Source organism: Gracilinanus agilis, chromosome 5 (genome assembly GCF_016433145.1).
Source record: "Gracilinanus agilis isolate LMUSP501 chromosome 5, AgileGrace, whole genome shotgun sequence".
In the NCBI taxonomy this organism is placed as follows: Eukaryota; Metazoa; Chordata; class Mammalia; order Didelphimorphia; family Didelphidae; genus Gracilinanus; species Gracilinanus agilis.
The window spans coordinates 226,373,036-226,388,822 of record NC_058134.1 but is presented as its reverse complement, the minus strand read 5'-3'; the positions used below and the strand labels follow the sequence as shown (position 1 = coordinate 226,388,822).

General features: G+C 42.0%; 1 protein-coding gene across 1 annotated transcript in view; it reads left to right on the top strand.

The window, feature by feature from the left end:
* STAB2 (stabilin 2) overlaps positions 1–15,787 on the top strand; it is a 183,309-nt gene that overhangs the window by 146,852 nt on the left and 20,670 nt on the right. Inside the window, exons 57-61 of the mRNA XM_044679478.1 lie at positions 1,463–1,567; positions 2,989–3,096; positions 4,427–4,620; positions 5,996–6,137; positions 10,848–10,981. Of these exons, the coding sequence (XP_044535413.1) occupies positions 1,463–1,567; positions 2,989–3,096; positions 4,427–4,620; positions 5,996–6,137; positions 10,848–10,981 (683 nt within the window). The remainder of the gene's footprint in view (positions 1–1,462; positions 1,568–2,988; positions 3,097–4,426; positions 4,621–5,995; positions 6,138–10,847; positions 10,982–15,787) is intronic.

Genomic DNA, 15,787 nt, shown 5'->3' with positions numbered 1-15,787 from the left:
ACAGCTTAGAAAACTGAGGCATAAAAAAATAAAATGACTTGCCAAAGGTCAATATCAATGGCAGAACTAGAATTTAAACCCAGACCCTTTGACTCTAAATTTGGCACCTTACCCAAATCGGAAGCAATAGCAAAAACGATATGCTAAAATGCCATGGAGTTGAGAAGAAATCACCCTGTAAATGATAAAAATCCTTTTAAAATGTGAGATTTTTTCTGATTATTACATAGAGGTTATTCACTGTTGCTCAAATAGTAAAATAATAAATGCTCAAAGCACGTTCAAGGAAATATCCAATAAATCACCTTTTATAAACTAAAAAGAAAAGGTAGATGTTATTATTACCCTCATTTTATCATTAAGGAAACTGAGGCAAATAGAAGTTAAATGACTCACCCAAGGTGAGATTGTTTTTATTCTTCATGAGATTCAAAATTCTTTGAAGGGTAGAGACAATGTCTTATTTGGTTTTGGTTTTCCTCCCTTCCCCTCACCTGGAACCTGACTGTGCTTTAGAATACAGTAGGCATTGGGGAGTTAGGTGGCTTATGGATAGAACACCAGGCCTGGAATCAGGAGGTCCTGGCTTCAAATCTGGTCCCAGACCCTGGGCAAGTCCCTTAACCCCCATTGCCTACCCCTTACTCTTCTATCTTGGAACCAATACTCAGTATCAATTCTAAGACAAGGGGAGAGAGAAAGGAAGAGGGAGAAAGAGACAGAAAGGGAGAGAGAGAGAGAATTTGAAGATATGAATGGGTTGACTATTTATACATAATCCCAGCCTGATTTCTAGATTTCATTACTTGTATCTGGAAGGTTTGAGTTTTAAACCTGTCACTGAATACTGTACTCACTAGTGGATCCTGGGCAAGGTCATTTAAATCCTCTGAACCTCAGTTTCCTTCTCTGTAAAATGTGAATTGTAATACCTGTAATGCCCATATCACAAGCAAGTTGCAAATGTTAAAAGGGTTGCTAATTTGATTATTGTGATTGATGAATAGTGATTGATTGTGAGTGATTGATGATCCTAATTGCTATTTCCTCCCATTACCCTTCAATCTAGTTGGCACTACCTTCCTTATTGTTCCTCTCACACTACTTCATCTCCAGACTCCAAGCATTCTCACTGGCAGTCCTCCATGCCTAGAATCCTCTCCCTTGTCATTTCTGCCTTTAGTTCCCCAAGTTTCCTTCAAGCCTCAGTTTAAGTTCCTCCTTCTACAAGGAGCCCAGCTCAGTCCTCCTTAATCTTGGCACACTCCCTCTGAGATTCTCCCCGTTTTAGCCTGTCTGGATCTTATTTGGGCACTCTTAGTTATAGGTTGTCTTCCCTGGCAGACTGGACCTCTTGAGCAGGGATTGGTGGGGGTTTTGCCTTTCTTTGTAACTCCATCACTTACGTAGGTTCTTCATAAATGCCATCTGACTGACTATGACTATTATTACTCTTTTGCAGCCTGTGATTGCTCAGAACATGGATCATGTGATGATGGGATCACCGGTTCTGGGGATTGCTTCTGTGAAACAGGCTGGACCGGGAGATTCTGTGACACTCAGTTAGGTCTGTCCCTAAATAACGCAATCCAGCGCAGAAGGGAAGGAGTTTCGTTGCTTCAGCTCAGTTACTGAGGGGGGATCAGTGAGGCGGGACAAAGAGGAAGATTTTGAAACCCAAAAATACAAAAGTAGCTTTGGGCTTCTTTTGGTGGTAGCAGGGAACCTCTCAGAATCATGTTTCTATATGTGAGCAATCGATTGCATAGAATTACCCAAAAAGCTAACAATATTAAGACAGTTATCAAAATATTTTAAAATAAGTTCAGAGATCCCAGGTTAAAAGCCTCTGACTAGCTCAAACCCCTTCATTTTATAGACGAGGAAACAGAGACAAATAGAGATTAAGTGACTACATAGGTCAGAATCACCAGAATTTGGTGGGATTTGAATCCAGGTCCTCTGACTCTAAAGCCAATGATTTTTTTTCTTACTATATCACAGATTTAATGCTAACTTAATCAAAATATCTATACACTTCCTTATCAAACTGGATAAAATTATAACAAAAGTGGGCGGGGGGAGGGAATATTGAAAAACAAATAGACAAGAATATCAAGAAGGGAGCAGCTAGGTGACAGAGTGGATTGAGAGCCAAGTCTGGAGACAGGAGGTCCTGGGTTCAAAAACAAAATACTACAAAAATAGCTTTGGGCTTCTTTAGTAGCAGAGAACTTCTCAGAATCATGTTTTTATATGTAAATAATCAAGTGCTTAGAATAGCTAATAATATTAAGACAGTTACCAAAATAGTTTTTAAATTAGTTCAGAGATTCCAGGTTAAGAGTCTCTGACTAGCTCAAACTCCTTCATTTTATAGATGAGAAAACAGAAATAGGCACTTCCTAGCTGTGTGACCCTGGACAAGTCACTTAACACTAATTGCTTAGCCTTTTCCACTCCTCTGTCTTGGAATTAATACTTAATATCAGTTCTAAGACAGATGGTCATGGTTTAGGAGGAGAAAAAAAAGAATCTCAAGGGCTCTTTGTGGAGAAGGAAAGATGAGTTGTTGATGAGCAATTGGCCCATGCCCTCTGGCTTGGTGACAGAGGTAGTGTCCAAGGCTGAATTTGAACTCAGTCTTCTTGCCTCCAGGCCCAGCATTCTATCCATTTAACTACCAAAGTACCCCAGGATATGGCATTGGTATCGAAAATGTATGCCTCGTGTACAATTTGGGTTAAATTGCTTGCATTCTTAATGAGGGAAGAGGAGTGGGAAGGAAGGCGATAATTTAGAACAATTTTTTTAATGTTAAAAATTGTCCGAGTAATTGGAAAAACATCAAATGTATATGTGTCTCTGTGTGTGTGTATATATATATATAACATGTGTGTCTGTGTATGTGTGAATATATATATATTTAAAGAAAGAAAGAAAACCTATGCAGTGATTCACAACCAACAGTGATGCCTTTGTTTACAGCTTTGGCCCCTGTGTGCACCCCTCCGTGTTCCAAGTACGCTACCTGTAAAGAGAACAACTCATGTGAATGTAACCCGCAGTACGAAGGGGATGGGATAACATGTACAGGTGATTTTGGTGTCTGTAGCCTGATTTAAGAAGATATAATAATGTGGTCAGGTACTAGCTTTCCTTGAGGCTTGAGGAGGGCATTAAACTAAGAGTTGGGGGGTTATATGTCCTGGTCCACTTTTGAAAGAGACCATTTTTCTTTTTCCTAGGAGAAAAAAATTAAATATGCTTAATTCTTCATAGGTTTATGGACTTAGAGCCAGATAAGGACCTTGGAGGTCAACTACTTACTTTACAAATGAGAAAACTGAGGCACCAGGAGGCTATGACTTGCCCAAGGTCACATAGCTAAACTAATTGATTCTAAAACTGAAAGGATGAAGCTACTAAAGCCCCAGAGTGATTTCCCAGATGCTCAGATTTCCTTTCCCAGAGAAAGTTTTAGAAGAAGAGGAAGACTGTTTAGGCTGCCCCTTTGTATCCATGTGAGACAGCTCACATCTGCTATGAGGCTACATAAAGATTTAAAGATCAGGCAACCTCTCTCATATATCTTGGCATCCGCTACAGCCCTCAGCCCAGTGCCTCACACATAGTAGGGACTAGATCCATCTTTATTAGGTGAAAATGGATAAATCACATCAGAATGGAGAATACAGGAGGCTCTCTCTTACCTCTGAAAAAAAGAATTTCACAGTACATGTGGTTGATGTTGTTGCTAAGGCATTCGGTTCTATTTGACTTTTTGTGATCCCATGGACCGTAGTATGCCAGGTCCTTCTATTTTCCATTATCTCTAGAAGTCTGTCCAAGGTCATGTTCATCCTTTTCATAAAACTATCTATTCATCCTAACCTCTGCTGTCCCCTTCTCCTTTTGCCTTTGATCTTTCCCATCATCAGGGTCTTTTCCAATGAGTCCTAGCATCATCTCTCACTATGTGATCAAAGTCTGACCTCAGGGACTCATCTTCCAATGCCATCTTTTATCATTTGAATGCTTTCCAAGGGGTTTTCTTGGCAGACATTGGAGTGGTTTGCCATTTCCTTTCCATTGCATCACCACCATTGGTCACAACTCTCTACTTTGACCTATCTTGGGTAACCGAGCGTGGCATAGCTCATAGCTTCATTGAGCTACACAAGCCCCTGTGCCAAGACAAGGCAGTGATTCAGGGAGGGATGCATATTTATGACCATTCCTGAAATCCTGGGATTTCTTGGACCAATGCAGACCTCCCTATGGAAATAGAAATGCCAAAAGATATCCGTAGGACAGTTCTAGGAAGGATTCTCTGCTGTTGGGACTGGGTTGGGCTGCACCTCTCTTCTCTCCTCTGTTCTAGCAGCAACTCCAACCTGACCCGATTGTGTCTTTGATCTTACAGTTGTGGATTTCTGCAAGCAGAACAACGGAGGCTGCTCAAAGGTTGCCAAGTGTTCCCAGATGGGCACAAAGGTGACCTGCAGCTGCCAAAAAGGCTACAAGGGAGACGGGCACATCTGCACTGCTGTGGACCCCTGTGCAGATGGGCTCAATGGAGGGTGTCATGAACATGCTGTTTGTACCATGACGGGTCCGGTGAGTTTCCTGTCCTTCGAGATTGTCTTATTCTTTTTTTATATAATTTTATTTTTAAAGTATTTTTCCATGGTTACATGATTCATGTTCTCTCCCTCCCCCTCTTCCCTCCCCTCTCCCAGAGCTGAAGGTTGTCGTATTCTTAAGTCTGATAGTCTGAGAAGAATCAAGTCATTTTTCTGGGGGGAGGGAAAGAGGGAAAGAGTCAGAGAAAGGAAGGCAGGTCCCAATCTATGATTTACTAAGTGGAGGGAACTGCTGCTATAAAATACATCCCTTCACCACTGCAGATAGGAAACTCACCTGTGATTTAGAGTCTTAAAGAGTTGCCTGGGGGCAGCTAGGTGACTCAGTGCCAGGCCTAGAAATAAGAGGTCCTGGATCCAAATCTAGTCTCTGACACTTCCTAGCTGTGCAACCCTGGGCAAGTCACTTCACCCCCATTTCCTAGCCCTGACCACCCTTCTGCCTTGGAACCAATATATAGTATTGATTCTAAGATGGGACCTCAGGGTTAAAAAAACTTACCTATGCCACTGAGAGGCAGTGACTTGCCTGGCATCTGGTAGCTAGAATGGGAGAGACAGGATTTGAATCTAGCTCTTACTAGATTCCACTATTCCCTGAACCACTCTCCTCTCTCTCACTTATATTCATAAAATTATGGGCATTTGTTTTCTTTAGTGTAAAATGAGGTTAGATTGAAATTTTTCTTATGTCCCTTCTAGCTCTTAAGCCATCTGCTCATCCTGGCAGCCTTTCCAGTATGTGAATTTCCCTCTGAAACGGTTTCAATCCATGTATACCAATCCCTTAGTCAAGCAAGACATTTATCCTCTCTTGGTCTCTGTTTCTACATCTTATCAATGAAGGAATTGTACTGCAAGGCTTCTGAGGTCCTTCTCAACTCTCTTTGACCCTATGATTATAGATTAATAAATTAATAAATATATAGATGAATTGAGATAGGAGCGAGAGACAGAGATAAAAGCAGGTGAGCTCTAGAGATACAGATACAAAAGCAAAGACAATCTTTGCCCTTAAAAAAAGCTTACATTTTAACAGAGGAAGACAACACCCAAAAGGAGGCTAGAAAGGGAGATATTCATGAAGTAACACAGTTTAGAAATAGTGGCCAGAGGTTCTAAGAGGAAAGAAATTTTGACCATCAGAGCCCAACCTGGTCCTCCAGGAGACATAGTTTGGAGACAATGGCCAAGAAGTGGCATGGAGGCTTGGTTTGGGATAAGATGAGGCAAAAGGTCCCTTATCAAAGTCTATGAATATATATAGTCTGTCCTAGGTAGGGCATGGGGTAGGTGGAGGAAAAAACAGGTAATGATTTCATTGTTGCATTTTTTTCTTTACCCAACAGGGCAAGCACAGGTGTGAATGCAAAAGCCACTATGTGGGTGATGGGTTGGACTGTGTGGTGGAGCAGCTCCCCATCGACCGCTGCTCGCAAGATAATGGACAGTGCCATGCAGATGCCAACTGTGCAGATCTCCACTTCCAGGGTCAGTGTTCTTGGAGCTTGTGGGACCATGGGCACAGAACTCTAGATGAAGGATCCATAAAGATGTCACTAGGATCTCGTGACCAGGGAAAGCAGCTTAAAATGACCTTCAAATCAATACATTCAGAAGGGCTAAGGGGAGGGATAGGACCTTCGGACACTGCTCCATTAAGAGAAAACAGAGACCTTGGGATACTGAGAGACTGCTTCTGGAGAGATGCAGAGCTGGTGGAACAGGGCAGGAAGGAACTCACCTGAGAGTACAGGAAACCACCACTGGCGAAATAGGAGGGAGAAATCCCATCCGGGTACTTCCTACTTCAGCTAATTATTCAAGCCAACTAGGTGCTAAGCTCAATTGTTCCTACATAATTGAAGGAGTGGAAGTGCAGTTCCAGAGCCTTTTAAATGTTAGCACTCTGAGGCGAAGTCTTGGTATCAGCCTTCTTGTTGTGGCACCATAATTCATCATCAGTTGCATGTGACACATTGCAGCAAATAGTCTAGATTTTCAGTATTTATTTTTATCATGATGTCATGAAAGATGAGGGAAGGGGTAACTGATCTGATGATGGCGAGATGGATTTTATACTTATTAATAACTATCAAAACACCTACTATATAACAAGTACTAATCAAGGGATTAGTGGGGAACCAAGACATGATCTCTGCCTTCAAGTACCTGGCAGTGTGCATGTGTGAAAAAGACAAGCATAGGTAAAATACTGTGTAATGAGTCATAGAATTTAGAGCTAAAAAGAAATCTCAAAGGCCAATCCCCTCATTTTTACAAATGAAGAAACTAAGCCATGGAAAGACTCAGTGATTTGCCTCAGTTCTAAAAGGCGAACATTGAACCCTGGTCCTGAATTGTGGAGTTCTTTCCTCTTTCTCCAATCAGACTCTCAACAGTTGACTAAAAAAAATAGACTTGGAGGCAGTTAAGTGATAGAGGGCCAGACCCGGAGATGTCAGGTCCTGGTTTCAAATGTGTCCTCAGACACTTCCTAGGTATGTGACCCTGGGCAAGTCACCTAATCCCAATTGCCTACCCCTTACCACTCTTCTGCCTTGGAAATGATATATGGAGTATTTATTCTAGGACAGAAGGTAAGGGTTTTTTAGACCTGGATAGACCTGGATTTCCTTGGCATAAGCTCCCCCTGAGGAAATTCCCCCTATAAAAGCAGTCAGCCCTTCCTCTGTAATTTTTCATTTATGAGTTCCCTTTTTGAGTTAAGAAGCTAAGGGACTTATCTAAGTCATACAGCCAGTATGTGTCAGAGTTGAAACTTGAACCCAGGTCTCCTTTGCCATAGATCTAGCCCTATTAAAGATTTCAGTAAGCATCTAGTCCGGTGCCTTCATTTTACAGATAAGAAAACAGAGAAGCAAGGCAGCAAAGTCATTTGCCTAAGGAGCCACAGGTACTAAAAGCTGTCAAAGGTGGAATTTAAACTGAAATACTCTGACTACAAAGTCAGTGCTCTTTCCATTGTACCACACTGTCTCTCTCCTAGCATTGTATAATATGACTTCAGTGATGACTGATCCAGCCTTCTTCCCAAGGGTAAAACTGAGACCAAGTTATAGAGACTAGATTATGAAGAGCCTTGAAATCAAAATAATTTGGACTTGATGTGGCAGTAGAGTCATGGGACGACAAGCAAGTTTGGGGAAGATTATTCAGGCTAGATTGGAGGATAGAGAGAGTGAATAGACAGAGGCAAGGTAGGAAGCTGTAATGGTGATTGCATCCAAGTCTACCTAATTCTAGGTGTGATATTCTATCCACAATCCCATTCTATCCAGTCACCTGAGGATGACACTTGTTGATGAAGGGCTAGGCTAGGGCAGTAATGATGAAAATTAAGGATAGAATCTGAGAACTCTTTCAAAGGTTGAATCAACAGGATGTGATTGTGGGAGGTCCTGACTTCAAATCTGGCCTCAGGCACTTCCTAGCTGTGTGACCCTGAGAAAGAAAGACATTTAACCCCCATTGCCTAGCCCTTACTGCTCTTCTGGCTTGGAACCAATACATATTATTAATTCTAAGATAAAAGGTAAGAGTTTGGGTCTTTTTTAAAAATAGGATGTGAAGACAGATTGGTTAAGGAATGAAAGAGAGGAAAGAAGAAAGGGTTTTCAGTTTAGAAATTGGGCTGAAATCATTGAAAAGGGAATTGGAAAGGGAAGGTAGACTTCCAGGGAAAGATGATGGGACTTGGATAAGCTGAATTTGGCCAAGGTGGTGAGGAAGGCTTTGTAGACATCTGAAAATATAGGAATAGTATGTGGTTAAAAAGTGGGTACCAAAGTAAAAGATCTGAGTATCACCCAGCCAGATGTAGCATCTAGATGGCATAGTGCAGTGATGGTGAACCCTTTAGAGACCAAGTGCCCAGACTGCAAACCTCGCACTGCATGTGAGCCCCCTGCTTTACCCCAGACAGAGGAGGGAGGAAGAGTTCCCATTGGGCTGCTGGGCAGAATGGCAGGTGATGAGTGAAATGTCCTCAAGCACTCATGGAAAGGGAGAGGGGAACAGCCCCCTCTGGCACCCATGCTATAGGTTTGCCAACTCAAGCATAGTGTATGGAGCACTGGACACTTACTAGCTATGTGACCCTGGGCAAGTCACACCTTTGGCTCAGTTTCCTCATCATAAAATGAGAAAAATAATAGCATCTACTTCCCAGCATTGTTTTGAAGACCAAATGAGATATTTGCAAAGCATTCAGAATATTGCCTGGTGCACAGTAGGTGTTATATAAAGGCTAGTTATTATTATTATTATTATTATTATTATTATTATTATTAAATGGCCATCAAATCCAAGAGAGTAGCTAGGATTTTTTTCATATGGTATGATCCCATTCAGCAAGCCTTATTTCCCTTACATAATCCAAAATCTATGTAGGGTCATGCATCTAATAAAGGCCACTTCACAGCTTCAAAGACGCTTTTCCCATCTGATGAAAGCATCAGAAATATAAGCATCTACCACACACACACACAAAATACCCCAAAGCTTCGGGAGACAAGGTGATCCAGACAAATGGTTAACTCCCCATGCATTTCCTTTTTCATTTGGTACTGACTTACCTCCCAGCCTCCTCTGTTCCTGCATCTCCCTTTCTTCCTCGTTAAATGCCCTGAAGTATTAGAACTCCCAAGACCAACCTAGTCAGCCTACCTTGGATTTTGGGATTATACTGTCATGGCATCCTAGCTTATCTTCCTAACCCTTCTCCTCCCTGGAGATTGTCCCTTTCTCAATACAGCCTTCTTTTTATGAGCAGGTGTCAGTCCCTACTTATGTTGTGTGTGTATACATACATACTTACATGTATGTGTATAAGTGTATATACATATGTGTATTGTTGTATGTATATATTACATAAATATGCATGTGTGTCTGTGTAACATATATACACATCCATATATACATATGTGTGTATATATATCCAGTATATACTAGTACATATATCCAGTATGATCATTTCATATTGCCTTTGGAGATATTAAAGGAAATATTAAATGACGGTACTGGTTAGTCTTTCTGAACAGAACACATAATGGGAAGTCACGATTGAGTTGAAGCTTAACAAAAAGCTAAAGTTGTGTAAATGGTTCTTCTCCTCTGGACACCTTTTGGAATTGGTCCATTTGCCACAAATGCCAGTTTCCCAGTGGTGCAGTCATTCAGAGAAAAAGAATCCAGGGAAGATAACCGTTCTAAGTCACAATAAGGAGACCTGTTCTTGACCTTGGCCTTGCCTTGGGCTCCCTCAAAGCCCGTACCAACTGCTCCATGCTAAAAATTACCAGCCATTTACATCCTATTAAAGAGGGGGTCATCATTGGACAGCCAATATATGTCTTCTCCCCCTGTTAGAACATGAAATCCCTGGGAGCCAGGGCTATCCAGTTTTTCCATTCGGATCCATTTGGATCCAACTCATTTGGATTAAAGCAGTGATTTCCAAAGTGGGTGCTACCACCCTCTGGTGGGTGCTGCAGCGATCCAGGGGGGCGGTGATGGCCACAAGTGCATTTATCTTTCCTATTAATTGCTATTAAAATTTTAAAAATTTAATTTCCAGGGGGCTAAGTAATATTATTTTTGGAAAGGGGGTGGTAGGCCAAAAAAGTTTGGGAACCACTGAATTAAAGTCTCAATGTGGTGCTTTATAAGAGCTTAATAAATGCTTTTTCATGTATATATTCCTTCATTACAGGTCTAGAGCTAGACGAGACCTTATTAAGTTATCCAGTCCAACTCCTTCGTTTTATGGTGGAGGAAACTGAGTCCCATAGAGCAGAAAAGACTTCCTTCCACTCCAATTACAAACATCATAGACTGAGAGGTGGAGAGCACCTCAAAAGTTTTCTAATCCGGCCTTATTTCGCATATGAGGAAACCAAAGTCCAGAGATGGAAGGGATTTGCCCAAGATCACACAGTTAGAAGGAGACAATATTGGCTGGGGGTATGTTTTAGACTTGGGATCAGCCACTTACTACCTGCTTAACTGTGGGCAAATCACCTTATCATTCAGACCTCAGTTTCCTCATCTTTGAGGTCTCTTCCACTTCTGAATTTCATGGTTCTAAATAGAAGAAGCAGGATTCAAACCCAGGTCCAATGATGCCAAATACAGTGCTATTTGCCTCTCAGTAAGTGGGTTTTCTTCTTCCTTGATCAGATGCCACCATTGGAGTTTTTCACTTACGTTCTCCCCGAGGCCAGTACAAGTTGTCTTTTGATGAAGCCAAAGAAATGTGCACCAAGGAAGAAGCCACGGTGGCCACCTACATTCAGCTCTCCTATGCCCAGAAGGTTTGTAAATGGCATGGGAGTACAGCACATACACGCTTTAGGTCCTGGGTATGAAGAGCTGAAATATAAGCCTGGGAAAATTCTGTTCAGCTGCTAGGCAAGGACTCATTATTGTGCCCTCTCACAAGTACAAGACAAACTAAAGACTGAAAATTCATAAGTCAGAGTTGGATGACTTAAAAAAGCAAATTCCCCCACCTACTCTCCCTTCTCAGAACAATACCTGGTCAAGTAAAAAAAGGGATTCCCAGGGGCAGCTGCATCACTCAGTGGATTGAGAGCCAGGCCTAGGTCCTTCCTAGGTTCAAATCTGGCCTGAGACACTTACCAGTTGTGTGACCCTGGGCAAGTCACTTAAACCCCATTGCCCACCCTTACCACTCTTCTGCCTTGGAACCAACACACAGTATTGATTCTAAGATGGAAGGTAAGGGTTATTAAGGAAGGAAAGAAGGAAGGAAAGGAGGTAAGAAGGAAGGAAGGAAAAAAAGGAGGGAGGACGGAAGGGAGGGAGGGAGGGAGGAAGAAAGAGGATTCCCTTCTTTATAACTTGAATCACCTTAATGAGTTTTTAAAAGTGGACTGTAAGATATTAGTCTTATAGTCCAGGGCTAGAGGAGATGTAAAAGCAGTGATTCACACCAGTATGTAAATAACTAATATATTAATAAATAAATAATGAGACCCTTTTCTGAAAATGGGTTTTGAAAAAGGGGAAGGAGAATTGAAATAGTCAAAGAAAGACATTGAACACCTGAGAGAATTCTCAAGACTTTTTGTTCTAGAAATCCCTCTCAACAACAAATAATGTAAGGTGAACCCCTAAATGCATGTTTACCAAGATGTGATCCAAAGACAAATAATTATTTTATTTTGAATCTCCACAATTTGCTATTAACTGCACCATTATACCCTTCTTGTACAGTACAGGCTACATAATGGATTTATTCATTAGACTTATTAACCACCAATACTATAAGAGGAAGCCATGATGTTATGGATAAAGGACTCATCTTAGAGTCGAGAAGAACTGAATTCAAATTCTCCCTCTTTAATTCACACCAGCTTTGTGACCCTGCACAAATGACTTAACCTCTATGGTCCTGAATAATTCCCCCAGACTATTAGTTTCAAGAAGGGTGCCAATAGGCTTATGTGGATGTGACTTCTCCATCAGAAGTTCCTTATACCAATAAGATCCCAGTCTGGTCTTTAAAACAACAAAAACCACAGCAACTGTGATGGGCTCAGTATTAAGGTCTGGCGACACAAAGCCAAAAAAAAGAAAATGATCCTTGCTCTTGCTATCTCCCAGAGAGCACTTGGGGCTTGGAATTTTATTGTTTTATAGTTGACTTAAACCAGATTCCTCTTTGCCCAAGGTCCTCTGGGCACAAGTCTCAAGTTCACATTTAAAATTTAGTCGAGTCTCTAAGACTATTCTTTCTGGGTAATATCAAGAGAAGGAAAAAAAAAACACAGAATTTGCCAAGGACCATTAACTCATAAAGCCAGAGAGGCAAACAGATGTCAGTGACAGTACTGATAACCATTTATCACTAGAGCAGTTTAAATAAATAGGAGTTGGCCAAGGTATAAATTTACCCAAGGTCACAGAGCAGTAGAAAAAGCACCAGGTTCAACATCAAAAGACCTACCTAAGCTTCAAATCCCAGCCCTGTTATTTACTCCCTGAATAACCTTCAGCAAGTCACTTTAGTGAAGTGGCCAAGTTGCTTGGTCGTCCTCTTTAAAATGAGGGATCTAGATGAAATGGATTCTAAAGTCCCATCTAGCTCTTGGTCCTAGGAGTCAGTCAGTGGCACCATGGAGAGGATGTGACTGAGGACAAAAACTCTGGAGTCAGTTTATCTTATTTTTGTTATTGGTGTTCAGTCATTCCGACTCTTCGTGGCCCCATAAACCATATCCATCCATGGGGTTTTCCTGGCAAGGACATTGCAGTGGTTTGCCATTTCCTTCTTCACTGGATCTTTTTTGACAGGCAATCAGAAGGTAAGTGATTTGCCCAGAGTCACACAGATAGAAAGTATCTGAGGCACATTTGAACCCATCTCCAGGCCTGGCTCTCAATCCACTGACCTGCCTACCTGCCCCGAAGTGATTTTCTTAAAAAATAGACAGAACCATGTCATTTTTCTGGTTCAATAAGCTTCAAAGCTTCCTGATCACCTCTAAGACCAAATAAAACTCCTTCTCTGTTTGGTATTCAAGGTCCTTCTCAACCTGACCCCTGGCTGCCTTTCCAGGCTTATTCTCTATCCCTCCCCTCTGTGATCTCTATGGTCCAGCCGACCTGGCCTTATTATTCAGCTCATATTATTTCTATTCTTCTATACAATCTGTCCCCCCATCTGTGTTCTGCTTCCATTCTCAGAATCCCTAGTTTCCTAATATGTAAGTCCATATTCAACATTTTACAAGGAAAATGTACTGTGGTGTTGTTACATTTTTTTTTAATTCCTATAAAATGTTTACCAAATTAAATTGAATGCTCATAACTAAAAAAAAGAATCCCTCAGACATGGCCTCTTTCCTGCAAGAGACTTTTCTTGATCCCCCAATTGCAATTCTTCCCTTCACTGCCCAAATTATCTTTCTTTTGTAGGTGTTGTAAATTTGCGGTCATGTTGTTTCCCCTGGTACAACGTGGGGAGGAACTGATTCATATCTGGCTTTGTCCCTAGTACCTAGCACAATTTTCCGGCACATAGTAGGTGCTTCACATAGACTTGATTCATTCTCATACTCTTCCCTCTTCCCCTCGCCTTCCTTCTTCCCCCTTTCTCCTTCCCTCTTACTCTTTCCCTCTGTCTCTCTGACTCTCTCCCACCTCCTCTCTCTCCCTCTTTCTACTATGGGCTAAGAAAAAAAAGCGAGGTCTCAGCACAGAAATTGGCAAATGGTAGAACACTTTTGAACATGCTAAAGGGGTAGGAGGGTGTAATCCTGGGTGCCCCCCTATAGTCACAGGTGAACTATTCAAACCGTCAATGGGCTCAAGTCCAATTTCCATCCCAACATTATGTACCAAGCTCAGGGCACCATGTTACATAAGGGGCATATAAGGATAGAAACAAGGGGCAGCTGGGTAGCTCAGTGGATTGAGATCCAGGCCTAGAGATGGGAGGTCCTAGGTTCAAATCTGACCTCAGACACTTCCCAGCTGTATGACCCTGGGCAAGTCACTTGACCCCCATTGCCTACCCTTACCACTCTTCTGCCTTGGAGCCAAAACACAGTATTGACTCCAAGATGGAAGGTAAGGGTTAAAAAAAAAAGATAGAAACAAAATAGCAGTTGCCCTCAAGCAGCTTACATTCCATTGAGGAAAATTGATCAGATATATAAATGAAGACAGTACAAAGAATTTTGGAGAGGGGAAGAAGGAACATTATCAACTCAGGAGATCTAGAGAAGGACCCAGGGAAGAGGTAGCACTCAGGCTTAGCCTTGGGAGAAAACTAGGATTCTGAGAGGAAGCTATGAGGAGGAAGAGTATACCAAGCATTGGGGCAATTGGTCACCTCTGCCTCAAAAAAGCAATGGTCCTCTGGGATGTTGCACTCAATGCTTTAGTTTTCCTGAAAGCAGTTTCTCCCTGACCCTGGTTTTTTACAGAAGCAGGAGATCGTGGGACTACAGAATATCAGAATTTTATTGCTTGTTTTTAATTTTACACAACTTTGTTTATTCTTCATCATAAAGGATGCCTCGATGCCTCTTTGGGAGAGCGTAAGGAGAGGGATACAGTAAGCAATGCAGGTGATGGAAAAACAAGAGATATATCAGCAAGATTGATTTAAAAAGAAAAAAGCAGTTAACATCCTGGGGCTCTTGTACTTCTGCAGTGGCTAATAGCATGAGCTAATTAACACAAGGCTGAGATCTCTACCAGTTTGTGGCAGGGAAGGAAGGAGCTGGCTGCTCATGGTTATTGCTAATATCTGCCTTTCCCCCCTCCCCCACCCCACTTCTCTCCTCTTCTTCCTCTCCCTCTCCTCTTCTCCATTTTCCTTTTCCTCTCTCTTTCCCTTCTTTTCTCTCTTCTCCCCTCTCTCCCTCCTTCTTCTTTTCCTCTCTCTCTCTGCCCCATCTCCTTTCCCCTTTTCTCTCCCTCCTTCTCTCTATCTCTTTATCTCTCTGTCTCCCCCCTTCTTTCTTTCTCTCCCTGTCTCTCTCCCCTCCTCTCCCTCCCTCCTTCCACTGCAGGCTATGAAAAAAAAGGTGCTGTCTCAGCACAGGAATTGGCAGGACACTTATGAGCATAAAAAATACTGTGAAATGTATTCTCAGCCAGCATCTTTCCATCTAAACTTCTCCTTGGCACATACCGGCTAGTTTCGTGCCTGCTGTTTTTAAAGCTCTAGAAGGCATCTCCAGGAAATACAGTTAATGGCTCTCTGCCTGCTGGGAAGCTTATGATTCTCCATTTGGCTTCATGCACTGCAGCAAGAATCAGCTTTGGGGAAGGGGGTGGAGTGCTATGCTTACCTTATGGCACTGGACACACCAGGGCAGAGAGATATCACGCAACGGGCCGATAACTTAGGGCAAAACTCACCTCCACTTCCCCTGACTGAACACTCACAAATCACTTGCGACATAATCAGCTCCATCATTTTCTCTTCCCCCAAAAAAATATTTTCCTAGCAGGAAACATGGATTTACAGCTGAGAGACATGTTAGACATCATCTGCTGTGATCCCTCCTTTGTACAGATGGGATCAAAAGTAACATGTCCAAAGTAACGGCAATAAGGACAGAGACAGAATCTGTGATTTC